A 27,631-nucleotide genomic window follows, 5' to 3' on the forward strand; every position below is an offset into this window, starting at 1 on the left:
TCAAAGCTTCATATAAAAACTAAAGGATGTTTTGGGGGGGTTAGTTATTAGCCAGGCATCAAAGGGTTAAAACATGTTGCCTTCTCTACCGAACATGCGCAGTGGCTATAAAACGGTTATGATTGACACACCGCTTGACCAATCGGCGTGAGGCGGTGGTACCGGACAGCCAATCACGATATTCGCATCCGAGTTCACTTGTTCGACAAGCCGAGCGATAACACTGAAGGAAATGTGAGTATAAACGTGTTATTTGTGATGTCTTTAGCCATAAACATAAACTCCAGCTGCATGTTTGGTGAGCGGGTGGGGAATGTGCTGTCAGACCTGAGAGGCGAGCAGGAGCGGAGCTGGAAACAGCATCATCCTGCAGCAGGTCCAGCTCCGCTCCCGCATCCTGCACAGTCATCCCTGGTGATAGATTAGATTAGATTAGATTAGATGCTCTTTCTCTCTTTCTAGATCAGATGGCTCAATGCGAGTAGTGCCGGGATGCTTTTATCACCTAATGGTTAGGACAGGGTCTTTACATCCACCCTCGATGGGGATGTAAATCACGAATGAATGAAACAAAGATAACCTGCCGGTTACGTCACATGTGCCAGTGGAAATAAGAGAAGTTGAAATATGCATAAAGCCAGTACTCGAGTTGTAAAAAAAAAAAAAAAAAATCAGGGTGGTGGTGGATTTTATCATATGGGGACAGATAATTTGTGCTGATTACAAATAATATAATATATTACAAATAATAGCAGTGACCAAAACACCTGCAGAAATACTGCAGGAATGACATAGCAGCAGTTAAATACAGCTTTCTGTAAGCTTTAAATATCCACTGGGCTTACATAAAATACATCAAAACACAACAATAAAAAACAAGTAGATTTTCACTTGAAATAATAGAAAAATCTGCCAGTGGAACAAGATTTTTTTGCTTGTAATGAGAAGATAAATCTTGTCCCACTGGCAGATTTTCCTACTTATTTCAAGTGAGAATTTACTTGAAACAGGTGAAAATGGTCAAATAAGTTATTTTTCTGGTGTTACTTTTCTGGTGATGACTCTAAATGTTGAAATAGCAGTAAAACCACATTCATTGATGAAATGACATAAGGGATGGAAAGGGGGGATGATTTGGACCGTTTTTATTTCAGGGGGGGATGCCATCCCCCCTCATCCCCCCTCAACTCCAGTACTACATAAAGCATAGAAACTGCTCTGATACCCATCACAATCACACACACGGCTGGCACCTCTTTCAGACACAAGCTCAGTGTTTGTGCCAGAGAAAGTAACAGGATGTACTGCAGACATCCATCAATTAGTCGATTAAAAAAGAGACAATGGATCTTGCTTCGGTCCTAGGATTTGATCAGGCCTTGTGAAGTCTCTTCAACATGACTAAAATAAGATGGATACACTGGCTATTCTGGGAAACTGACTAAGTCACTGTTTCAGTGGCAAAATTATTAACTGATCAATCACAAACTCGACTAGTTGACCATGTAAGTGGTTGATCGTTGCCAGTCCTTATGTTAAAGGAGAATAGAGGATTGTAAAGGTTAAAGGTTTATCTGCTCTGCACAAGCTGTAAGCCTTGTGCTGACAATTAGTTTATTCGGTTAAAAAACAACAAAAAGAAAAAAAACAATGTACTCTGTAGTTCCCCACTGTAGTTTGACAGGACTAAAACTGAGTTTGGTGCGTCATTTTATTTATGTGGTGACAGAACTGCATTATGTGCCAAACATTGCATTTATCTGATGATGTAGTCCCGTCCTCTGCAGAAGTCCTCGTCTCCACGTCGTCATGGCATCTGGAGCTCTGTTCCCCAGCTTGGTTTCCGGCACCCGCGGCTCCTCCAGCAAGTACCTGGTGGAGTTCCGGGCTGGGAAGATGACGATGAAGGGCAGCACGGTGACCCCCGACAAGCGCAAAGGTCAGGTCTACATCCAGCAGACCGATGACTCCCTCATCCACTTCTGCTGGAAGGATCGGACGACCGGGAACGTGGACGATGTATGTGGGACCAAGTTCGTTTGGGATACCGGCTGACCTGCGTTTTAGAGCTGGGTATCGATTCAAATGTCAAGAATCGATTCCAATTCTTAAGATTCAGAATCGATTATCACCATTTGATTCAATCCGATCCGATTGGATATTGATTTGGGTTAGTGTTTCCTGGATTATATGACTGTAAAATAACTATTGAAATAATAATTTCACAATAATTATTGTGAAATAACTAAGAAATAAATAACTCAAATAGGCATTTCAATATCCATTTAAAGTGCAAAAAAAGAAAGAAATTGCAACAGCTCAAGCAGTAAACTAATTATTTTAGCTTGTCTGATTTATTCTGTCACCAGACACAGCTTGCCATGAAGCACCGGCATTTTTCAGGTATTTCATGACAAACTGTGTCCGATAACAGAGAAACCAAACAAGCTATAGTAAATATAGATAATATGAACTTCATTGAACTTATATAACATTTAGAAATTTAAGCTGAAATGTCCAGCATTTTCTCTAAAGAAAAGTTAATTTAGTTCAGGTTCAGTTTTCAAAACTACTGGGACTACTGGGATTAAAGTTCACCAGGCAAAAAAATTTAATAAAAAAAAAAAAAATCGATCTTTAGACATACAAATCGATTTTTAGGAATTAATATGAGAATCGATTTGGAATCAGAAAATCGATTTTTTTCAACACAGGCCTACTGCGTTTGACTTTTTTATCATTTAAAAATAAAATATCGCTGTTCCATGTTTCACGTAGGACCTGATCATCTTTCCTGATGACTGTGAGTTCAAACGGGTGAACCAGTGCACCAGCGGCCGGGTGTACGTGCTGAAGTTTAAAGCTGGCTCCAAAAGACTCTTCTTCTGGATGCAGGTATGCAGCTGCTCCTCACACCCCTGTCCTCCGTTCAGGCACAAGTGCACGTGTTCCTCATTTTGTTTCATGATTTCAGGAACCGAAGAGCGACAAGGATGACGAGTACTGCCGCAAAGTGAATGAGTACCTGAACAACCCGCCCATGCCGGGCGCTCTGGGCAGCGGCGGCAGCGGAGGGCATGACCTGTCGGCGCTGGGAGGTAACACACCTCCCGTTACACCCTTCACAGCACGTTATAATGCCTCAAACCTCGTGCTGACGTCGCCTAGGGCTGGGCGATATATCAAGATTTAAATATATATCGATATATTTTCAAACGCGATATGGTACGAGACAATATCGTTTATATCGATTTTTTAAAAAAAATAATAATAATAATAATTTTTTTTTTTTAATGATTTTGATATAGCTTATTTTGTGACAAATTGACTTAAATGTTTTATTTGAGATTTGCACAAATGTTTTGTTATTTGCACAACTGTCAACCTCAGTGGAAAAGTCTGCCTGTTACTGTCTACATTGTATTAATTGCACAGTGTATTTTAATTTAATTGTTTTGCAGGAAAGGGATATTTGTTTTATTTTATTCAATAAGCATTTTTATTCTATATATAAAAACTATTATATACTAAACTATATTAAACTATATATATTAAACTATTTATATGCAGGCAGTTTATTTTTATTTCATTTGTTTTATACATTTTGATATTGTGCAGACCTCTGTTAATAAAGGAACCTGTGTGACATTTGGCACGAGGCTTTGTATTAAAACTGACTGTTTTTTTAAGGGTTTGCCTCAGAAAAAAATGAAGCTAACAGAGATGCTATGCTATAATGCTTTGGGGGAAACCCCAATTATGGCACAGAAAAAATATCGATATATATCGAGTATCGCCATTCAGCTAGAAAATATCCAGATATGACTTTTGGTCCATATCGCCCAGCTCTAACGTCACCTGCTCTCTCTGCCTGCATGTGAAGGGGAAGGCGGGCTGCAGAGCCTTCTGGGTAACATGAGCCACAACCAGCTCATGCAGCTCATCGGACCAACGGGGCTGGGTGGGATCGGTATGTAAATCCAGAACTGAGCAAATGTGAAGACGTCACCTTGTTGGGTCAGAGTGAGAAAGTGTGTTTTCTTCTGAGTATCAGGTGGCCTCGGCGCTCTGGCCGGGCCGGGCTTGACCAACCTGCTGGGCAGCAGCAGCAGCAGCAGCAGCAGCAGCAGCGTTCCTGCAGCCACTAACTCCTCCACCAGGTACCGCCCTGAATACTCCCAGTATCAACAACCGTTTCTCACAGATCTGTCAGGCACGGCAGGAACGGGGGAGTGAGTCACTGAGGCTCAGCGGCGTCTGCCAAGAAACCTGCAGAGGAAGGATGACTCAGGCCGTTTAAACTGCTCATCCTGCCTGAAATCTTCCAAATGGATCCAGAGTTGGCTAATGTGCAGACTGGGCTGTGTTTGTTGTGGCCTGCATGAACTAATGCCACGCTTAATTTGTTCCCTAAACATACAATAATGATAATTACCACACCCTTTTACAGTTACTAAACTCTTACATGTTCCTGTGGTGTGTCCTTACAGCTGTTTCACGTTTACAGGCCAAAACTGATGCAGATATTCACAAAGATGATTAGCCCGATAGACTCATTTTACCATCTTATTTAAGCAGAAAAATTGTTTTTATCGGTGAGAACTTGCAGCCAGGTAATGTTTTATAATCAGAAAAGTTGACAATGATGTAATTTCTGTTTACATCTGTAAAGCAAGTTTTAAATAGAAAATATTTACAAATATGTGGATTTTTCTTCATGTTTACTTAGGGTTGGGTGATTTTGGACAAAAATAAAATCCCGATTTTTTTTTTTTTTTTCTCTAAAAACCCGAATTTCGATTTCGATTTCTTTGGTAAAACTACAAAAGACAATGGAATAAATTGTTTCAAATATTTTATCTTTATTTTTAAAGAAAAATAGCAAACAAATTTCCCTATTGGGAATGAAGTGCAATTGAAAGATACTGTAAATCCTCCTTGAGTTTAGTAAAGTGACAACATTTACAATTTTCTTGACCAAACAAAGATGACTAGACGAGCTCTGTCTGTAATGCAGCCAGCTGCAAAAAAGGAAAATCGATTTTCCGATTTTCCTTTTTATAACATCGTCTTGATTAATAAATCCGATTTAGATTTAAAATCGATTAATCGCACAGCCCTATGTTTACTACGTACTACTTGATTAGTGAACACACTCAAAACACTCTGTCTTATATGTTTGTAGATTTTTTTTTTCCCTCCTCAATTAAATAAAAATGGAGAAACGCTTCCTCCTGCTCATGAACCTCTCAGACCGACGCCAGCGGTGCTTTACGTTGCCATTATAGATTCTATTTTGTCTCTTCAGTCCATCCACCGCCGTCACTCCGACCTCCACCTCGGCCGCCAGCCGGCTGGGCTCCTCGCAGGTTCCCACCACCCCCATCACCCCCCTGGCCACCTCTGCAGCCTCCCCCACGGCCACCACCCCGTCCACCCCGGCCTCCTCCACTCTGGCGGCGGCCGCGGCCGCGGCCAACCCCACGCAGCCCATCCAGCTCCGGGACCTGCAGAGCATCCTGGCCACCATGAACGTCCCGGCCAGCAGCCAGGGAGGTGAGGAGGGGGGCGGCCGACAGCACGGCTGCGCGGCCAACTTAAATAACTCCAGACACAGGATCGTATAATTAAAAACTAATTAGTATAATTTCAAGCAATCGTGCTGCAAAACATATGTTTAAGCTTTTACTGTGCTGTTTCAGTGAGAAGAGAAAGGGAAGCAGGAGCAAGAAGCTGTAAGCGACAGGATGAGTTGAGATGCTGAAGTTTGATTTTTTTTTAAATATATCAATCAAAAACACATTTTTGTGTGCGTATTTAATGCCCTTCTAATTCCTGCCACCTACATTCAGCCTCACAAAAAACACATCTACACAGAGAGGCAACATCCACCTAAGTTTTTTCCCTTGTCTGCATATATATTAATGGTTAATGCCAGGTTTGGTCAAGCTTGAGGTCAAATTTAAAGCATATACGTATTTTCTGGACTATAAGCCGCACCTGCATATAAGACGCATCCGCTCTATTTAAAAAAAAAAAAAAAAAGATATGCAAGCCGCAGATATTTATGTTGTTAGATTAGATATTTACTACATGTACAGAAGGATTTTGAACTGTAAATGATGTACATGTTTGTACCTAAATAGATCCTTACCTAACAGTGTCTTTTAACACGGCAGCAACTTTGCTGATTAAAACGGGACAGAACCAAGAGAAAATAACCGCTATTTATTTATCTATTTATCTGTTTGAAATCTGCTTCTACTTCTATCTGCTAAAGAAGAAGTAACGTATTCTTCTTTGCATTTAATTTGTCTTAGTTTTGATTCTAATTCCAGTTAGAGCGCCCCGAGCGGTGGAAGAAAAATCCACAGGATAGCCGCACCTTTGTATAAGATGCATGGTTGAAAACCTATGAAAAAAGTAGCGGCTTATAGTACAGAAAATACGGTATATGCATTTTAATCTTCTTTCTTTGTCTAACCGGTGAGTGTTTGTCGTCCGTAGTGGACCTGGCCAGTGTGCTGACGCCGGAGATCATGGCCCCCATCCTGGCCAACCCCGAGGTGCAGCAGCGGCTGACGCCCTTCCTGCCCTCCGGGGAGTCCCTGCCCCAGAGCTCGGAGGAGCTGGGGAACACGCTCAGCTCGCCCCAGTTCCAGCAGGTGGGTCCTCACAGGCTCTTGGTTTCCAGGACGCTCGGGAGGAATGCGGTAGCGGGGGATTGGCCGCGGTGAGGCTCATTGTGATTTGTGTCTGCAGGCTCTGAGCATGTTCAGCAGCGCCCTGGCGTCGGGGCAGTTAGGGCCTCTAATGAACCAATTTGGTCTGCCGGCAGACGCCGTGGATGCAGCCAACAAAGGAGGTCAGTGTTTCACTTTTGCATGAATAAAAACTGAGCAGTAGCTGCAGAAATACAATTATACTATAATGTAGCAACGATATGAATCATTTGTCTGCGGCCGCGACCTGCGGACCAAAATCTTTGTCTCGTAAAATTAATGTAAAGTAATGTAAAATTGTATGTATTTATTTACTTTTATTTAATTTAAGTTGTTAAATTTCTGGAAAAGTAAAAAATTGAGAAACTATTCAGTTTGTGGCAAAATATTTTTACTTGTATGAAACTGAAGATCATAATGCAAACCTGACATTTACTTTTAGTTCAGTTTGTGGAAAATGGTTGGCCTGGCTTTCTCTTTAAAACTTAAACAGTTATAAAGCATTACAAACTGTAACAATAGGGCAAATGCACAGCATTTGCCCTATTGTTACAATAGAAAAACCATGGAAAATGCAGCGATATCATATTGTTAAATAGCGTGTAAAGATTTAATTCTATAGATACTGACAAAGCATGCGTGACTGGAGTAGATCAGTAACAGTCATAACGTGGTCTCTGGTGATGAGAGTTGTATCCCTTTTGGGTCTTTCAGACCAAGACCATTTTTTCTAGTCATATGTTCCTCATGCAAGGTTGTTAAAAAAAAATACTGCTATAATATCGTATCGTGAGATTAGTGTATCGTTACACCCCTAACGGCCGATGAGCCACATTTCAAAAGCAGAGCCTGAATATATCAATGTTCAGTAGATACTCACTACTTCCATCAGTTTCAGGTTACTGCAGTCACTATTTGAGGCTTTTCTTTGTTCTTAATGAAACAAATGAGGTTTTGTCTGCGTGTAAAAGCAGTAGAGGCATTTCTGACCTCATTTTTACTAATGTAAAGACATTTTTACAAAAACCCCTAAGTTTTTTACTTCATTACCTTTTTGTAATATGCAATATTTATTTTATAACAGATCTATTTTGAAATGATCAATACATTTATGAGCCTACAAAAATCCCAAATTTGAAAAATGAAAATGTGTTAGTTTATTCATTTACTAGATTAAGGTATTTGTTTTATTGTATATGAACGGTGACGATTTAAACAACAAAAGTGCTCGTTGAGTGCAATGATCTTAAGCGGTAGCACAATAATTTGTTGTTATTGTTTAAGCATTACTAATTGGCACAGTAAGGAGAATAAGGTGTTGCACGTATTTCCCTGCAGACGTGGAAGCGTTTGCCAAAGCCATGGAGACGGAGACGAAGTCGGACCAGGACAGCGACCCTAAAGACAAGAAAGATGACGACGAAGACATGAGTCTGGACTGAGTGTTCTGTTGGGAAAAACTAACATCTCCTTATTTAAATGTATTTATTGACCTGCTGCTATTTTGTTTGTAATCACAGACTGAGGATTAAGATGAGGGATACTAGTTTAGGAACTAAGACCCAGCTGGTAGTGCTTTGAATTAATATCTGCTGATTTAAGTCACACCTGCATGTCGGCATCAAACCCACATCCTTCCTCCAGGAAACAGTAAAGATGTAGAAACACGTTGGTCTGCTGTGTTCATTGTGCAGAATGTGTGAATTATTGCTTTAAGATGATTTCATACTTCCAGTTAGAAGAAGAAGAAAAAGTCTTAAAATACATTTCAAAAGCATTTTTACTGAACAGCATGAGCACACAGGTATTGATTACCCACAGACATTTCTGCCGTTAAACATCAAAACTCGCTTCCGATGATTGTAAAGGAGGTTGTGATTTTCTCTTCCACACAACGTTTGAAGAGAAGCTGCAGAAGATAAAGAAAAGCTGACACTGGATTGAAGCGATTCGTCTGTTATCCATCACTGCCACTGTGCCTTCAGGCTGCGCTCACATCCCAGTGAGAGATCCAGTCACGGTGAAAGCACGGCTGCTGGTAGGAAGTGACGACGTCTTTGGGTCAGATTTCAGGAGCTACTTAAAGTAACAGAAAAGTTGAATTCCTGAGAACTCAAAAGACAGGAGCACTAACCAGACTGAAGGACTGATTAGTCTTATGTTAAAGGCCCACATGAAGAGAAAGAAAAGAAAAGTATCCCTGGGTAACGACATGAAACGCTAACACTCGCCTCCTCAATCCTGTTCGTCGCAGGTGGAAATACAAGAATGTTGGCACAACCAAGTCAGAGCTGCCACGAGAGTCCGGACTACGTCTTCTTAAATACAAACATGTACATTTGGCTGCATTATTATAACAAACACTTTAAAAAGGCCACTTACTCCCTTAAAGATGTTTTTTCTCCCCCAAAATCTACAGTTTGGCTCAAAATGTTTTCAGTGTCACAGTGTGGTAAAAACACGTCAACAGAATCCACATACGGGTCTTTGTCAGTTACAATAAATACTATACAGGCTGTATAGCAACAGCAAAGGTGCAGGTGATGAGTTTGGGTTTTTTCATCTTTCACAAATGCGGACATTTTCATTTAAATAGAAGAATACTACAACTTTACTCAAAAAATGTGTCACGAGAAACTGAAATAAAAGCACAATTAATGTGCTCGCTGAACATCTCTAACATAGAGCTCAGGAGTGGATGAACATCAGAACATCACGAGTAAAAAACATTCAGAGACACAAACATACCAGGGGGACAGTGTTGGACCGAGAACAGGAGCTAGTTCTTGAGTTACAGAGAAAATAAATAGTACCAGAACGGTTGGTTTCAAACACCACAGCTTATGAACTGGTCCGTCCACCCGTTGGCCCCCCCTAACCCTGCTGCACCAGCCGCCGGTAGTGCGGCATGACCTTGCTCTCGGGGAGGTACAGTCCCATCTCCAAGGCAACCAGCACCGAGAACTCCAGAGGAATCAGCTCCCTCCTGTTGATACGGAAACGCTCCTCCAGCTTCTGTTACCCGGAGAAAAAAAAAGGTAGATGAGAGTGAGAAACAAGCCAAAACACAGCAAGAAAACACTATTAAATGTGTTCCGAGTACATCAATGATACAAACTTAAAGACTGAAGCATTTTTTTGTGGCTATGGAGATGGACATGAAGAACATGTACATTTTTCAATTAAAAGTACATTTAGGCCCAACTCAATACTCCCCCTACTTTTCTTCACTCGCCCTTCTTTTCTTCCCTACCCCCTAAAAAAGAAGGGAGATTTTAGGGCACTTGAGATCTAGGGCACTTGGCCAAGGTTTCTGAAAACTATTATATCAGAAACATCCAAAACAAATCTGACGAGTCACAGGATTATTTCTCTCTATTTCCCACAAAAAATGCTTGCTCCCGTGGTCACAATCTGAGACGAGTCTGCAAATGATGTTTGCCCTCGGTCGGCGAGTCAAATCAACGCAGAGCCTACGGCGTAGCTTACGTAGCCTACGGCGTAGCTTACGTAGCCTACGGCGTAACCTAACAGCCTTTACTCCGGCGCGATCTTCGCGAACAACGGACAAAAAAGTGATTATGTACATTCAGTGAGTGAATATTATGAAAGTAAAATATATGTTTCTCGCTAGAAATGTAATCAAAACGCATTTTTATGCAGAAACTAACTCAAAATATTGATTTATTCACTAAGAAATGTCCGCCATGTTTTTTTTCTTCTTCCAGATTCAGGCCGCAAATGACGACGAAAAGCATTCTGGGAAATTTTTATACCCCCTCGCTCGTGAAGTCAGCATGTGAAATCCCTCGATGTGAAGGGGCTATTCTCAACCCCTAGCCCTCGATATGCCCACTCCCCCTAGGTGGAAAGAGGAATTGGGACACCACTACCCTCACGGGAACGCGCAAAATTTAGGGGTAGTGAAGAAAACGAGGGCGAGGGGGAGAATTGGGACGGGGCCTAAGACTTAGAAAGTCGTTTTATTATTTCAAGCAACACAGTTGCTGTTACCATGATTACACTTTTCTCTCCACTTTGTTTACTTGTTCTCTCGTTTGCATGAGCAAGGCATTACGAGAGCGTGTGACCGGCGCAGACGGAGGTCTGGGCGGTGGGAACTCACGTCGATGAGCTGCTTGACGTCTGCTTTCCGCAGGTCGCTGCTGATCTTGGCAGCCAGCAGCACACACGCCGCCGTCACCAGCTTCCTGTTCTGCTTGTTCAGGCGACCCTGCAGCACCAGCTTCTCAAAGTAAACAAAAGCCATCGCCGTGGTGACCGGCTGCAGGCTGCACTCCTCACTCACGGCTCTCATCTCCCTCTTCAGGCTGGAGGGGGAGGGAGGGAGGGGTTAGTCATCCGCTTTACTGAGAAAGAGCTTTCTTTGAACCAACGTTCCATCATGGAGACACTGAGGACTGACTGAAAAACACCCTCACCTTTTTATCTTGCTCAGCGTCAGCTTGATGTGAGGAAACTTCTCCCTGAAGGTCTCGTTCATGTCCTTCTTCAGGTCACACGGCTTCACGTATTCAATCACCGTCGTCTGCGTGGACGGAGAACACAACACGTCAGTACAAACGCAGCTCCCGTCAGCCCGGGTCGCAGTAGTTCTGCTGCTACTTATAACAGAAAACAAGCTCTTTAATAAACAGGACAGGTGATCATTTTACATCATCCAGGTCCAGTGATCGTCATTTAAACAGTTTATTTCTCATATTTGATTTAGTATACTTTTCGGTCAGCTGTTATATTTAGGGCTGGGCGATATATCGAGATTTTAATATATATCGATATATTTTCAAACGCGATATGGTACGAGACAATATCGATTATTTCGGGAAAAAAAAAAAAGAATTATGATTTTGATCATAGCTTATTTTGTGACAAATTGAATTGAATGTTTTTTTGATATTTGCACAAATGTTTTGTTATTTGCACAACTGTCAACGTCAGTGGAAAAGTCTGCCTGTTACTGTCTACATTATATTAATTGCAGTGTATTTTAATTTAATTGTTATGCAGGAAAGGGATATTTGTTTTATTTTATTCAAGAAGCATTTTTATTCTATATATGCAGGCAGTTTATTTTTATTTCATTTGTTTTATACATTTTGATATTGTGCAGACCTCTGTTAATAAAGGAACCTGTGTGACATTTGGCACGAGGCTTTGTATTAAAACTGACTGTTTTTTTAAGGGTTTGCCTCAGAAAAAATGAAGCTAACAGAGATGCTATGCTATAATGCTTTGGGGGAAACCCCAATTATGTCACAGAAAAAATATCGATATATATCGAGTATCGCCATTCAGCTAGAAAATATCGAGATATGACTTTTGGTCCATATCGCCCAGCCCTAGTTATATTTACTCATATCTTCATGAAAAGGTCTTAAAAAATTAACTTATTGAATCTTACAGAAACTTTGAATGATCAGAAAGTCCTTTTAACATCTCGTAAAAGTCTTTCCATTTTTCTTTTTAATTCCTACAATCCTACACACAGTAAAAGAATCAGGACTGAAGCTGCAGCTGAAATGATCAGGACGTGTAAGCGACCCGGGCTGCAGGCGGGTGACAGCTACAGCCCGGGTCGCAGCTGCAGCTTCTCCAGAGCTGCAGGTTGCAGTTTTGTGACAAAATCTTGTGAAGAGCCATGAAAACGTTTGAATGAGGCATAATGGAGGTATTTGACTCCAACACGACTGGAGGTCGTTCCCAGGCGGAGCACTGCGCTAATACAAAGGCTTATGGTTTTGTTTTTAAAGGCAAATGAAACGCGCCTGTCACGATATTTGAGACAAAGTTCAGTCAGTGTGAAGTTTGTAACCAGATCAGTCAGAGCTCTCATCAAAGCACGACTGAAGTCTGTGCTGCTCTAACCCCCGGGACCGGTAATTCACCAGTAATTTAACTTTATGGGTGTGTGTGCGACAGCTGACATGGTAACACAGCCTTCTGAGCAATTAAACTGTAATCTCTCCAGTGACTTGGCAACAGCATTCATGTGTGTGTGTGTGTGTGTGTGTGTGTGTGTGTGTGTGTGTGTGTGTGTGTGTGTGTGTGTGTGTGTGTGTGTGTGTGTGTGTGTCTACAGAGGAACAGCACCAGCGGGTGTGGCTGATGTGTGAAGAGGGCGTTAATAAAACCAGCTTAATCAGCTGGGCACAAACAGTTTCAGTAAGATTCAATAACTTAATTTTTAAGACCTTTTCATGAACATATGAGTAAATATAACAGCTGACTGAAAAGTATACTACATCAAATATGAGAGAAAAACTGTTTAAATGATGATCACTGGACCTGGATAAAGGAAGGACTGAACAGCAGATGTAAAGTGATCACCTGTCCTGTGTATTAGAGAGCTTGTTTTCTGTTATAACTAGCACTACTACTGCGACAACCAAAAGAGAAACCACAATAAGAGTGTCAGTTCAAGTATATCCAGGAACTCTCCTTTTATCTTCCACGTGCTACTTAAACGTGCTAAGTAAAGAGTTACTTCTTTCTGTGTGCAGACTTGCTTTCAGGAGGTGCTGGTTGGAAACCTGATTATCCACAAGAAATCTGATTTGACTGAATTCTTTGTAGAAATTCTTCCAGTTCTTTGGGTTTCTTTGATGCCTGACATTTCTAAATAATCCCTTTTTAAAGCAAAAACGGCAAATCAGCAGTTCAGACGTTATTTCAATTCAATTCAAAATGCTTAATATAATTAATGTATAACTGATTTATCTAGTGTTTGTGTGTTGTTGTTAAATATAATCTAGATATGTCTCCAAACCGATGTAAAGGGATTTAGGATGGCAGTCTGTCCAGAGCTGAACTAAAACATCCTCAGCATTTTAAAACAACGTGCAGAATATTTCTTCATTTTTACTGTTAATAAAACAGAGTAATATGCCAGACAAGAGCATAATAGACACTATACTAGACTGGGATCCATACAACAAGGGTAGTATTTCAAAGATATATATGACTATACAGGATATTGGCCTTCCTCTCTTGGACAAGACCAAATCAGCCTGGGAACAAGATCTAAATTTACAGCTGGAAGAAGGGATCTGGGAACACTCTCTGGGGCGCATTCATACCACCTCTTTATGTCTTACACATTGTTTGATTCAATTTAAAGTAATTCATCGTTTGCATTTCTCGAGAGAAAAATTATCTAAAATGTATCCTGATGTTGACCCTACTTGTATAAGATGTCACCTGGAGCCTCTGTTGGACATATGTTCTGGGGTTGCACGTCTCTGACGTCATTTTGGAAGAAAGTTTTCGATGCTTTCTCGACCATTTGTCATATAATTATTGAACCCAACCCTATGACTGCTATATTTGGAGTTCCTACGGATAATGCACCAGTATCTCTCCTCAAGACAATTTTATTGCATTTTCTTCTCTCATAGCCCGGAGACTTATCCTCCGCAATTGGAAATCGGACAAAACCCCGACATTCACAGAATGGGTCAAAGATGTGATATATTTTATACCTTTAGAAAAGCTCAGATACAACAGATTCAAATCTCGCCAAAAATGTACAAAGGCCTGGTCCCCTTTCTTAGAATTCGTCCTTATGCTGTCTTTCGATGATGTAGCTTAGTATTATTTTGGTCATGTTTACAGTGTTACTCAGATTTGTGGAAACCCTCAACTGGACTAATGTGTAACCCATAACCGTCCATGTGTTATTCATCTATTTATTTATTTATTTATTTAAGCATCATTATTACTAATGTCATTTTATTTGTATACTTAATTTTATTTTTTTTCCTTTCTTCCTTGTTTACATATTATGTGTTACTGCTATTATCATCTTTGTATGTGGGAACTGGGGAGGGTGGGATATATGAATGGTTGTTTGTCTTAAAACATTTTGAAAAATCTTATAAATAAAGTTATAAAAAAATAAAATAAAACAAAACAGAGTAATGATCTGTGGTTACCACGTAAGATGCAAATATGAGGACCCTCTTGTGTCTCCCGCAGGGCCACTGCGGGTCGCTGAGCAGGTTGGGGTCGTATTCCTGCACCTCCTCCATACCTGAAACCCACAACGATCACATCTTTTAAAGCTCTGCGGCAGCAGACGCGCGTCTGTCGGTTTAGACGAGGGTCTTACATGGGTCTTGTGCCACAGTGCTGTTCATACGGGCAGGGATGCTCCTCTGCCCGTTGCCACGGAAACGAGACTGAGGGGTCTGGGCTGTGCAGCTCTCCACCGCACCGCTGCTCTTCTGTCTCACCAAGGCATTGGTTGGGTAGAGAAACTGAGCGTAGGACACGGTCTGGAGGGAACAGGAAGAGTCAGTGAGGGAGTGTTTGTACGTACACAGATCAGGTGTTTGTCATAACAAGCTCACCTTGCCAATGTCACCCAGCTCCACACCTTCCAGGGAAGGAAGCATGTCGGCAGCAACTACAGATGATAGTCTTTGTCTCTGGCTGTCTACCTTAAGATCACTGTTGACAAGAAAAGAGAAACATTTCTGTAATGTCCATTGCAGTCCCACTGCAAACACACAGCTCTGTCCTGAGAATGGCATGGATCACACAGAAGGATGACGAAAAACATAAAAAGCGAGGGGTGGGGGCTCGCTGCTTGGAATGGGGGGCTTTCCTTGTACCTGAGGTGAGCACGCTCTCCATACGCCAGCACTGAGAAAGCAGCACATATTGACCGCTTGGCACAAATCAGCATGATCCTGCAGGACACAGCAAGTACAGGCAGACAGAACAGATGGTGGGTCAGTCCACGACAGTCACCGCTACTCTGCACACCACAGTCATCAGCTTTAGTGACAGCAATGTACGGTAAGTCACAGAGCCACTACGACGCCATTCACTAACCAAGCTGGGCAGCAATCAACAACCATCCAAAGCTCAAAGCAGGAAGAGACATCTGAGTCGGATCAAACCCAGACTGACTGATTGGGACTCTCGTTTATTACCAGCACAGTCGTCACAGCACAGATGTTTTACTGACATCTGCATCACTGAACCAGCTACAATATAAGGCGCCAAAAACTCACTGGCACGTGAACAGAGTTTAGCATTACTTTTCTGATATTAGAAACTCATTAGTATACATGTACTACTAAACAATGATACAAATGCTGACAAATCTGAGTCAGCGTCATACTGCTACGTTTTGTTGGGTAAATATTTGTGAATCATTCCTAGATTTGATATTTTCATAGAAAAATAACAATGGAATTATAGGTTACCAGGCTGGACCCTGTTTCCTTCAACATTTATGGATGAAAGTGATTACTCTCTAACTTTAAAACTAAGATTTTAGACACATCTGGTCCTTACCAGGTCTAAATGTTGGGCAAACATAATCTCAGATGAACAACACGCGACATATTACAGCGTCATTATCTTACAAAGACGATAAAGTACACCATAAGGTATGAGCAACTGCACAATCTGCAGTATGTATAAATTTAAAATAAATAAATAAACTCCCCAAATAATGTCCACTGAAAGCTGGTCCCGGTGGTCACATGATCAGTTACTGATGGTGTAAAAGTTTTAATGGTATACATTTTATGGTGGTATACTACGCACAACTACCAGACCAGTATCTGTACTCTGTGACAGGCCAAATACGCCGGCCCTGCAGTCAGATGATGTTCATCACCTCGATGCGCTGATCACCTGCAAGTGAGACCACTTTTATAAAAGCAGGGGTTTGGGAGGTTTGCTGTTTTTTCCAAGTGGGGATTAACATAATGTCAAGGGGGAAAAACACCAGTAATTATCTTAGAGAAGAACCTGTGGCCAAAGGAACAGAATTCTTTGCTCAGGAACTGTATACTTAAGTATTTCTTATTTAAATGTGAGGCAGTTTGTCTGACAGCTTAGGTTTGGCTGAATTCAGCTCATCCAATCAGGACAATGACCCCAACCACACCATCAAATCTACACCAGAATGGCTGAAAATGAAAACAATCAAAGTTTTTGCACATTGCCAGCCCAAGTTCAGACCTCAGTCCAACTGAAATGATGTGGTGGGACCTTGAGAGATATACATAAATACAATGTGTGTAAACCTCAATAAACCGAAGCTATACTGTTAAAAAAAAAAGAAAAATTAATAATGATGTGAGTGACTGACTGTTACTTCAACTTCCTTTTATTGCCACACGGCTAGGCCGGTGGAATTAATGCTTCAGGCTCTTGCTGCTAAAAGCTGAGGTATAGTTTTCAAAAACAAAAAACTGCTTCTGCTTTTTGGCTCAGTATTTGTGAAATGAATAATAACATTGTGCAATTTGTCATGTTTGTCATTTGAGGATGTATGCTCTTAATTTCAAACCTGAAACAGACCAGATGATTGTTTTATCAATTCCTCTTGACATGTAAAACTTTGGAGTTTTAAGCAAGTGTACGTTTCCTCGCGACTGTACATCTTTCTGCCGTTACTATTTTGTTATGTAGTGCAAACGCTGTTCATTCTGAGATCAACTTTCTTCTGCTCCGCTTTGCTGAAATGGAGGTCTCAGTTAAGATAAAACAAACCATTTCACCAAAGCCAACAGTAAAGTATAGATTATCATCTCTTCTCGTCTGTCGTAAAGACTGCACAAATAGGTACAGGAGATAGATATGTATGTATATATATATATATATATATATATATATATATGGCTAATTGTGACAAATGTATTGGTAATGCACAAGAGGCACAAACCAGAGCTAGATCAGCTAGAAGCAAGGCAGAAGCGGACCAACATACACTGTAAACACTGACTACAACTTCATTGTGCTGACAGAGATGTAGAAACACCAGCTTATCCCAGTCCTCCGACGGCAGCACAACCAGTAAATCTACACAAACACAGGGGCTTCAGACTGTCACAAAACATCAATAACATACAGTCAGCAGGCTCTGACACGGACACTCAGCAATAAACACCAGGACCGGGCCAAAGGAGATGGTTGGCTTAATTACCTCACGTTACATTCTATAGACAGCTTTCCTTCAGTTCAGGAACTAACAAACAAAACCACACCTGAAGGGTTAGGACTGATATATCACCCCTTTGCATTTACCAGAAAAATAAAGACACATTAACAAATGTATGCACGTGGAAATGAAGGTGATGTTCAATGTTGACAAAGTGGAGGACAAATGGAAAATGGTGACACAAATAACCATTACAAAATATAAAACATGTGTATGTCTGAATGTACATAGTCATATCCCAGCTAGCATTTAGCTATGTATTTGTAGTTGTCATGCTTATTAAACTGCCACCAGAGTGATATTTCATCTGGCTTTAGGGTAACCTCACTGCTGGTGCAAAAAGGTGTTACGTTTCCACACTGCATCTCTTTTGGCTTTTGCTAAGCTTCCAAGGGTGATTAAATTTACTGTGGTGATCAACAGTCAGCAGCTGCATATTCCTGTTATTCCCCTGCAGTCCATGTGCTCCAGCTTAGCAGTTTATCACAATACTAGCAGAGGTGCTTCATCAGTTGTAATAAAGGCCTGCCTTCAGAATCCAACATAAAGCTACCTCTGTTGTTAAAATCCTGCTTAAATATTCAGCAGGTGTATGTAAATATGTGTGCAAATTCAGCTGGGAGACTTACCTGCACCCCCTGGTGTCATACTGCCTCATGCTCTTGATGAAGTGGACTTTCTTTGGCACCCTGGGTCCAGGAGAACCAGAAACATTCCTCAACCTGTGCAAAAAAAAAGCCCACTTTAGTCATGATTTCCCAAGGGAACACAAACTTTCTTCTGTATCCGTGCAAATGTCTTTATATAACAGGTTTAGCGAGAAACGCCAAAGAAAGTCAAACACAGTCTTCCTTGTTTTACAACACCTTACATCAGGAAGGAGCTCTTATGCAAGACCAATAAAGCACACATGGAAATTACAGGGTAATACTTTGGCCTGAAGTCGCACAAACACTTTTATTTTAATACCATGTGTTTATATTTACTCAGATTTGTGGAGCAAACTGAAAGAGAAACAGGTTCATTTTTCTGCCGGAGCCCCTTCACACGGAAGTCACTCACCTCTGCCGGGGATCCGCGGCGCCGCCCGCCGGGGCCGGGCTCAGCACGGCCGGCGTGGACCTGGTCCGGGGGCCGGGGGACCGCGGGGTGTCGGGGGCCGGCGGCTCCGCCGCGCCGCCGCCCTCCACGAACACTTCGTTGGGTCCGACAGCAGCCAGGGCGGCCGGCCCCGGGGACGTGGCCGCGGGGATCCCTGTGAAGGTGGAGGGCGAGCCGGCACCGGCAGGACCGGCGGTGTCCGTCGCCCCGGCGATGGCTCCCAGTCCGGGGCCGCGCGGCGGCGAGGCTCCCGCCGGCTGGCGGCCGTCCCGCTCCCCGAGCCGCGGCTCCTCCGCCGCCGTCTGCTCCGCCTCTCCCGCGGGGGGCTGGGGCTGTGGCCGCCCGTCGAGGGAGATGTTATTAAGGAAGAGCAGAGCCGCTTGTCTCCGCTGGGAGTCCTTCGCCCTCCTCCGGTGAGCTCGGCGGGTCTTGGCCGGCTTGCCGCCGGGCTGCAGCCCGCAGACGGCGGTCGCCATTCTGCTGTAATGGAGACGGCAGTACAAAGGTACCCGGTATCTGCCCGGAGGCCACGCCCCCTGCGCGCTGATTGGCTGGCAGGGTAGCCACGCCCATTCGTAGCACCCCGGCGAGGCTCCTCCCAGTAGGCGTGGCTCTTGGTGTATATAAAGGAGGTTTGCTGCAACTATTAGTTTCACTTCATTACACTTACAGTTTAAATAAAACCACAGGACCAACGGGGTGGTGCCGGGTCACAAAACACATATCAGGTGTTTATGATCTCTGCCTGGCAATAAAATACGTGTTTGCACATTTTAAAAAAGTACAGCATACTGTATTAGAACCTCTAGGCAGGTATACTGCAGTTTCTCAGTATGATTTGGCGAAGATGCTTCAAGCTTTTGACTTCTTTAAATGCCAACTTCGCGGCCCAAAGAATAAAGCATTACAACTAACAACTACTTGGAAATGGTGAATTATCAGAAAATAATTAACAGATCTTCAATCAATGGTATTATTTCCTTTTAGTTTCTAAAATAAAATACTATATAATAGTGTAACTTTCTGTATCTTTTTATCTTTCTGTCTTGCTTCATGGTTTGGAAATGTGTCCCGCTTTGTACCAGCAGCCATCAGTGCTAACAAGTGAGGGAACTGCAACATAACCTTGTATTTATGTTTTGTATTGTTTCTTTTATCTTGTTTTTATGAAAAGGCACATTTTTTATCCTTTGGCTTGGTTTGAATATTTTAGTGTTTTTATTTACTGATGTTTTAACTTATCTTGATTCTTATCTTGGGGCCGTCCTTCTTGTTCTTTGTTCTTTTAGCCAAAGCACTGTCGTCACTTTATCTTATCCTGTGTTGTTGAGTGTATGGTTTTAGATTGTATGGGGAGGCACTCACTGTGAACCTAATTTACCCAAGGGTAACTTATGGTTGAAGGCCTAGAAAGTATTCAAAAAAACATTAGAGGTGGTGAAAGACTCAAATTACTTCTGCAGAGAGAGACCTTTTACATTTACCAAATGAAAGCCACTATCCATCCAGGTTTAAATGAAGACATTGATTTCAGTCAATTTTTGTAACTTTGCTTTTCCTATCTCCAGTATTTCATTGTCTAACAATTGGTGGAGCCCTCTATTGGACATTATCTGTGATTTCTTTTGTTTTGTATTTGTCCTCCCACTTGCCCAGGTGTTTTCAATCATCCTATTTTTCAATTATCCTATTTGAGGAGAATCAATGCATTGAGTGTTGCACCCTGAGGAAGGCTGTGGCCGAAACGCGTGGGCTGCAACCCACTTTTTAATCTTTTCTACATGAAATAGCCAATTTAAATAAAGGCTTTTTATATTTGAAGAAGAGTGCCTTGGATTTTTCTTCCTTTTTGTTACCCAAGGGTACAATAAATAAATATATCTATCTATCTAACTGGTGTTTTTACACTTATATGAGATTCTGCATGATTTTTCTTTATACCTATATGAGATTGTGTATGATTTTTGTCTTTTGTTTTCACATGAAGGTTTCTATTAGAAGAAATGTATGTGCGAGTCAGTGAAATATAAGCTGACTCTGCAGAAAACAACTCAGAACTTGAATCCTTAATTTTCCCCCCAGCAAAAGTGGTAAATAGCACAGTTTGACCAAGAATGTCATTCTGGGTTCACACCCTGCTGATTTGTAAATATAAAGCCTGAGTGAGACAGTCACACAGAAACAATCAGTGCGCCAGATAGGCTAGTTTGTAGTTAGTACTATGTAGGTGTAGGTAGTCAGACCAGTGACTGTAATCCTCTAATCTACTGCAGACATGAGATTAAGATGTAAACTCTTTAAAGCAATCGGACTGTCTCATTACACCTATCTATCTATCTATCTATCTATCTATCTATCTATCTATCTATCTATCTATCTATCTATCTATCTAAGGTGTCAAGTAACGAAGTACAAATACTTCGTTACCTTACTTAAGTAGAAATTTTGGTTATCTATACTTCATCTACAATCTACTATCTACAACTTTTTACTTTTACTCCTTACATTTTCACGCAATTATCTGTACTTTTTACTCCTTATATTTTAAAAACAGTCTTGTTACTCTATTTCATTTCGGCCTTTAAAAAAAAACTATCCAGTTAAATTGCTCCATCCGGATAGAGTGAATTTGGTTGTGGTTGTTTCAGATGTTCTTGTCCAGTTTTGTTCTTACATCCGTTCCCTCAGATTCCTGCAACTAAACTTGGATGTACATTCCAATAAAGGTTAGGATAAATGATAACATGCCTCTGAAGTTTGACTTTTTGCACCATTACAATACTTATAGGCAACTAGTCATCATATCTCCTGCTCTCTGAAACACATGTTAATGCTCAATAGTACACATATATGCTTCTTTACTGTAATATATTTACATTAGACTAAGATGCATTCATTTTCAATGGCTTTTGTCCTTAATGGCTATCTATGTATGAACACAATGGTATCAGTAGTCAATCAGGTAAACACATTGCTCTTTATTTTAGCAACAATAACATAACCAAACGTATTTGACCTTCTTGTTGATCTTTGTCCTCCTCTGAACAGCAACAGTCTGGCATGACCATCTTAAGGCTTTTTGATTCCAGCTTTGTGTTTGAGGTACAGCCCCAGTCAACGTCTGCCGCAGCAAGCTCTTTTATGGTACGCTTCATAGCTGTTGCGTGATGGACTCAAACATACGGTTAGCACCAAGACCACAGGCCTTCAGCTTCTTTTTTTAGGAGGTCTGCAGCAGGGACGCCAGATGCAAACTGTGGGCACTGTATCTGCTTTAGTATATGGAGGAACACCCCCCGCCCCCCAAACAAAACTCTAGAGCACAGTTGCACAGTTTTAAATGCATTCAAACACACGTTGCAGAACCCCCCCCCAACACAAACATATGCTGCTACGTGAGCTCACATACACAGAAACAAGCACACGCACTTCATTAATGCCCCTCTTGTGACTACTCTATAGAAAACAACTTTGATCAAACAAAGTATGGCGAATATTTCGTTTACAGGTCTCCAAAATCCAGAAAGGTACTTGTCACTAATTATATAATATATATCCAATTAAAATGAAAACATTGAGGTAAACTATACAATGATGGGTCCTGATCATATTTACAGTGGTGTAACCACAATTCTTGGTCTACAGTTAATCGGTTTCCAATAATTATTGGATCAGATTTACAGAGAGCAGCAAAAACGTTGCTGCTGGACACAACACAAAATGAACTAAAAGAATTGTACTTTTTCATCATCGTCCTCCCAATGTTTTCCAAATGTATACATTTTTGTGGTGAAAGTTTTTTATAAATAAGTCATGAAACGACAGACCTGGAACACAAAGTACCAAAGTACCTCACAGCAGAAAAATGAAAAATATCAAAGCTTTTTTTTTTGCTAGGAATCTGGAGTCTGCAGCTATTTTCTTCTACATTTTTCAGATCACAAAATATGACTACAGTACAATTACAGACAGTGCTGTCCTTCCGCCACTCCCTCTTCATTGTACAGTAATTTACATGGAAAATGATATATGTCCTCTTGCTTTTGCTGCGTAAGACTGAGAAAGTATGAAAAATATTGAGTCCTACCAGCATAATACATCCTTTGATGTAAATCACAATGTAGCCATGGTTTAGTGCATACACATTCTGAAAGAAGGTGTCCCAAAAATAACAGATAGCTGTAAACATATGCAGATTTCTGGTTATTTTATCTTACCTCGAAAAAAGTACCACAGGAATGATGTCAATCCCAGTAACAGCAATTCTTGAGAAGCCTCGTCACTACGTTAACATTGACAACAGTTTCTACATTCAACTCAAATGTGGCTTTTGAGCTGCCCCCCCCCCCCCCCAGAATTGAGGCAGCATATTCAGACTCCTTCAACCTGTCTATAAAGCTAAAGAACAACACAACTGTGAAGATACTGTAATTACCTGTAGAGAATTCTGAGGATGGTGTTTGAGAATTAGTGTGAGGTCAACACTTTTGACTTCTTACCTGCTCACTCGGTGATGTCCTAGCTGCCATAAATAAACATGAATGTTCAAAAGGCTTATCTCTGTTGACAACTATGTGGAACGGATGCGCTCCCACACCCTCACTGAGGAGGACTTTCTGCCTCCTTCTGATTACAGCGCCACTTCTCTGCTTGGCTGTGCTGCTTATTAACTTAACCAGACGGTGAGATCGGAGGTTTTTTCCAATCCCACATCACTACCTGAGAATTGACACTGAAACCAAAATACGCGGCATTGTTGCACAATATCACACAATGTTTTCTTCGTAGAACGTAAAGACTCGACCCTCCATCCCTTTCTCTTTCTCTGCCTGTTTGCGTGCAGCGCTTGAGAGCACAGAGACCGATCAAGTAGGTGTGGAGCTCACGCAGACTGCTCAGGGAGAGCAGTTTTCCTGCCATCTTCAGTTAAGGCAGGATGTCCTGACGGCAGCGAGCCCCATCCCAGAAGCTTCATTGAATTACACGGTGGTTTCGTACTCCGTCACTTCTTTGGGTGTGCCCAGGCAGCGGTATTGAATCCGTGGCGTGGCCGGGGCGGCACTCTCCAGCACCAGGATGGTTTTACGCAGCCGGCGGTCAATGAAGTGAGCATCCCAGGCCGGGTATTTCTTCCTGGGCAAGTCTATACGGATCACCGGCCCCTCTGTCCTGGGTGTGAGGTGAGGCACTGGGGGCTTAGCTCCCCGAAGAGGTCGTACCTGAAAAACATCTCCATCTAACCCGTGCCCATGCTCCCTCTCTGAGCCTTTAGTCCTCTGCAGGGTCCTGGGGGGGCTGCTCACCAGGTCGGGGGGGATGCTGGAGGCGGGGGAGGCCAGTGACTCCACAGGCACTTCCTTCTCCACTACGTAGCCCCACCCGGAGACGGAACCGTCGGGGTGAAGCAGACAGTAATACACAAACATAAAGAAGGTGCCCAAGGCGTAGCTGCTGGCCACCACACACACCATGATGACGGCATAGAAGTCTGAGTTACCATGGCGATCAGGACTGTCACGGTACAGGTACCAGACAGCGGTGAGCGCCAGGTTCTCAACGAACACAGTCAAGCTGTAGATGAGCATCCTGCAGTGGGTGCGCCCCTCTCTGACGCTGAACCAGCAGAAGACATACACGATGCCCACCATCATGTTGTAGATGATCTCCTCCCACTTGGACATGCAGAAGTCTGTTTCCCCTTGAATTATCCAGAATGTCATGATGCACCAGTGAGCTACGATGAAGATGCCAAAGTAAAGCTGGAAAACGGAGGCAAAAAGGGCGAAGGCCAGCGTACGAGCTCCGATGGTGAACAAGTGCCACAGAATCTGAACTACGACGGCTTTGTAGGTCATGGGTAGCTTATCGTCCCGTGAGTCTCGCAGGACTTTTTGATAAGAGGAGATCATCCAGGCAAGGGAAATCAGTGAGGCAGAAGCTGAGAGGCCTGAGGAGACAGGGGAGGTTTGGTACAGTAGGAAGAGGGGTTAGATGCATGGAACTGGCAGCAGGCTAATTGTTTTTTCATTTATCACAAAAAAAACTTCACATCTCAGCCCTGCAGAGGCCTGACTGAGGCAAGCTCAAGTGACTCATCATGCACAGCATGTGCACAGCGTGGGCTGCAGACTTAAGACTGGCTGGAGTGACCGTTTATTTTTGACATGCTGCTGATGGCGGTGTGGATCGGTCCTTTTGGGGGGGGCACTCACCCTGAAGGGGCAGCACCTGATTGTTGTGGATCATGATGCTGAGCTGCAGCACCAGCTGTGGAGCGCTTTTCAGGAAGGACTCGAGCAGACGGAGCATGCTGATATCTGCACTCTCAAACATCATGCGCCAGTAATAGTGCCGGCGTTCCGGGTCTCCGTGCCAGCGGCTCTGCACTCCCAGATACAAGGCGTGGACGTACCTGCGAGTCAGAGGCACATTCAAAGGCATTCACCGGCACATCGGGTTTTATTATAAAGAGAGAGATTAAAGAAGCCTATGACAAGGCTTCAAAAACTTTAGGACTTCACAGCCCGTCGCTCTGAAGTCACAACTCATTATTTCAAACTCTGGGAGCTGTCAGTAGTTCTAGTCAAAAACATGGTGACTTGCTGTGCTGGGATTTAGATTCAACTGAAAGTGATCTAAGCAGTTTCATGGTTATATTTTAGTACCGCACAGACATGAGTTTGGGAGGTGTGTGTGAGGATGGGGGGTGGGTGGTGGTGGTGGGGGGGTTACAGCTTGTCTGCAGTCCCTCATCCTTAAATCAGTCACAATGCTGCAGGAAAAGTGAAATATAAAGATCTGCAGTGACAAAAAAAGGATCATTCCTCTCAAACTTGTGTGTTAAATTATTTGTATAACATGCACTTATACAATTTTGTACAAATAAGTGGTATAGTTTATAAATATGAAAAACCATGGTGTGTTAATTATTATCTGTACAGAAAAGGACATGTTTGGCTGGTGGTTGTCAGGGAGAACTAAAGCAATAAATGCCTTGGCAACTGCCTCAGGGAAGAGGGCTAGAGGAGGCCCACTGAGCCACAGGGGAGGCTGCATAACCCTTTTTGTTCTTGCTCCCTCGACACAAAGCATCTTTGGAATGTACTAAAAAAAAGTAAAGTATGTATGTGCAGTATTGAGGGTCAAACACTGACAGGAGAACAGGAACAGTGTCATCATACATTCTGCAACAAACACCTGATATCACATCTCCAGTGAGCTGGTTTCAGTTCAGGTAGCCGGCCGGCTGTTATCGGTTCCCCTAACTGTGTATCAGTGACGGATCATTCCCTATTCACTGTTGAGAGTCAGACACATGGGGTAATCCTCTTAATGTACAGACACAGTGGGTGAGTGCAACAACAAGGAACGCATGGGGCATGCACAACAGCTTTAATGGCATTACTGGTAATTCTGTGCCACCACAATGTTTTAATGTGCTCCTGGACACGCTGGTGCACACTCAGTCTCAATGTCCGAGAGGAAGTCGGGAATCAATACCACCCATAGGGCTGTCTCAGGGGAGAGGAAGCGAGAGGCCACAAAGAGACACACGTGTTGTCTCCCAATAAATAGATGAAACATTTGCAAAGCATCTGATTTCAATATATTACATGTTCAGGTTTGAAAATGTTTCTTTAAAAATGTATGAGAATGATCTAACCCTTCTCCCACTACAGCTCAGCTGAACGCCTCCTCCCAGCTGGCAGCAGTCCAAACCTGTCAAAACCTATCAGAGCACTCGAAGTCTGAGATCTGACTCGCCATCGCTGACTGAGTGTGTGACCTACAGACCTACTGCTATCCATGTGAGAGTAATTGTAAAGTGCACACTTGATTAATTCTTGCTTCTGATCATGGTGGTTGATTCTTGGTTCAATATAACATCTAAATTTATATTTTTGTAATTGGGTGGGGTGGGTGAAAGAAAAATGTGTAAACACTTCTAACAATGATAGAGAGGTAAGTATCCATGTCTAATGAAAATGATAATTTCCCCAGAGATGATTGACCTGGAAAGCAGTGGGCCAGTGAGGAAGGGATGGGTGGATGCTCTCTTTCTTTCCAAGCAGGGAAGAGAGATGTCTAAGAATGTGAAAAGACATCCTGACGTTTTGGACACAGTTCTCCCAAAAACGATGAGGTTTCATAACCACGGGGACTGATGCTGGACTTAGGGGGATTCACTACAAACAAAAGCAGAGCCGGGGTGTGCACAGCCCCCCCAGGACCGGGGACTTACCTCCAGACCTGAGCCAGCTGGAAAACGTGTACGACGGCCTGGAAGACCCAGACGAGGACCCTGCAGCAGGGGCCGGGGCCGGGCAGCGGGGCCGGCTCTGCGCGGCCAGCGCCCCGCTCAGAGCCCCGCTCTGCCCGCTCCCCCCGCGGCTCCGCGCCGCTGTCCTTGGTGCTGAAGTCGCTCTGCTCCGCTCCGGCCACCACCGCCGCGGCCCCGCCGCTCTCCACGCCGTCAGAGAAGTCGTAGGCGAACCATCGGAAGCTCAGCACCTGCACCACCACGGACGGGACCACCACGAAGACCAGCGTGAGCGCGAAGCTCCAGTACTGCCGCCGCAGGTAGTAGTCCGCCGCCAGCCACAGGTCCGAGGCCCCGTCCGAGAAGAAGACGAGCAGGGCGGCCAGCGTCCAGCAGCAGTCCCGCAGGCGGTAGCGCTGCGGCCCGGGCCCGGGGCCGGGGCCAGGGCCGGGGCCACCGCGCTGCGGGGACCGCGGCCCCGGGCCGGGGGAGACGGCGGGGGGGTCGCCGCGCACGGAGCAGGGCGCACCGTCGGATTTCGCGGCCATGTTTGTTGTAGGGAAGAGG

The 27,631-nt window shown here is 43.1% G+C and overlaps 3 protein-coding genes across 4 annotated transcripts; 1 reads left to right on the forward strand and 2 right to left on the reverse strand.

Annotated features, from left to right (window-relative positions):
* Positions 1-157: 157 nt before the first annotated feature.
* Positions 158-8,390, forward strand: LOC133456730 (proteasomal ubiquitin receptor ADRM1-like). Its single transcript, XM_061735284.1, has 10 exons — positions 158-234; positions 1,788-2,019; positions 2,779-2,895; positions 2,975-3,098; positions 3,884-3,970; positions 4,055-4,160; positions 5,309-5,556; positions 6,508-6,665; positions 6,763-6,865; positions 8,061-8,390. Exons 2-10 carry the CDS (start codon positions 1,810-1,812, stop codon positions 8,162-8,164), a joined length of 1,257 nt encoding a protein of 418 aa, XP_061591268.1. The 5' UTR covers positions 158-234; positions 1,788-1,809; the 3' UTR covers positions 8,165-8,390.
* A 102-nt stretch (positions 8,391-8,492) lies between these two features.
* LOC133456729 (CDK5 and ABL1 enzyme substrate 2-like) lies at positions 8,493-19,310 on the reverse strand. Of its 2 annotated transcripts, XM_061735282.1 has the most exons (9): positions 18,766-19,310; positions 18,333-18,425; positions 15,356-15,433; positions 15,092-15,191; positions 14,851-15,016; positions 14,675-14,772; positions 11,165-11,271; positions 10,849-11,053; positions 8,493-9,737 (listed from the first exon to the last, which is right to left on the reverse strand). In XM_061735282.1, the coding sequence occupies exons 1-9, from the start codon at positions 19,278-19,280 to the stop codon at positions 9,597-9,599; spliced, it is 1,503 nt and encodes a 500-aa protein (XP_061591266.1). In that variant the 5' UTR covers positions 19,281-19,310; the 3' UTR covers positions 8,493-9,596. The 2 variants fall into 2 exon arrangements, with proteins under 2 accessions (XP_061591266.1, XP_061591267.1); XM_061735283.1 differs by lacking the exon at positions 15,356-15,433.
* A 2,475-nt stretch (positions 19,311-21,785) lies between these two features.
* Positions 21,786-27,612, reverse strand: xkr7a (XK related 7a). The gene is made up of 3 exons (XM_061735285.1): positions 27,047-27,612; positions 25,017-25,216; positions 21,786-24,751 (listed from the first exon to the last, which is right to left on the reverse strand). The coding sequence occupies exons 1-3, from the start codon at positions 27,610-27,612 to the stop codon at positions 23,784-23,786; spliced, it is 1,734 nt and encodes a 577-aa protein (XP_061591269.1). The 3' UTR covers positions 21,786-23,783.
* Positions 27,613-27,631: the final 19 nt, after the last annotated feature.

This window comes from Cololabis saira, chromosome 12 (assembly GCF_033807715.1).
Source record: "Cololabis saira isolate AMF1-May2022 chromosome 12, fColSai1.1, whole genome shotgun sequence".
Taxonomy (NCBI): domain Eukaryota; kingdom Metazoa; phylum Chordata; class Actinopteri; order Beloniformes; family Belonidae; genus Cololabis; species Cololabis saira.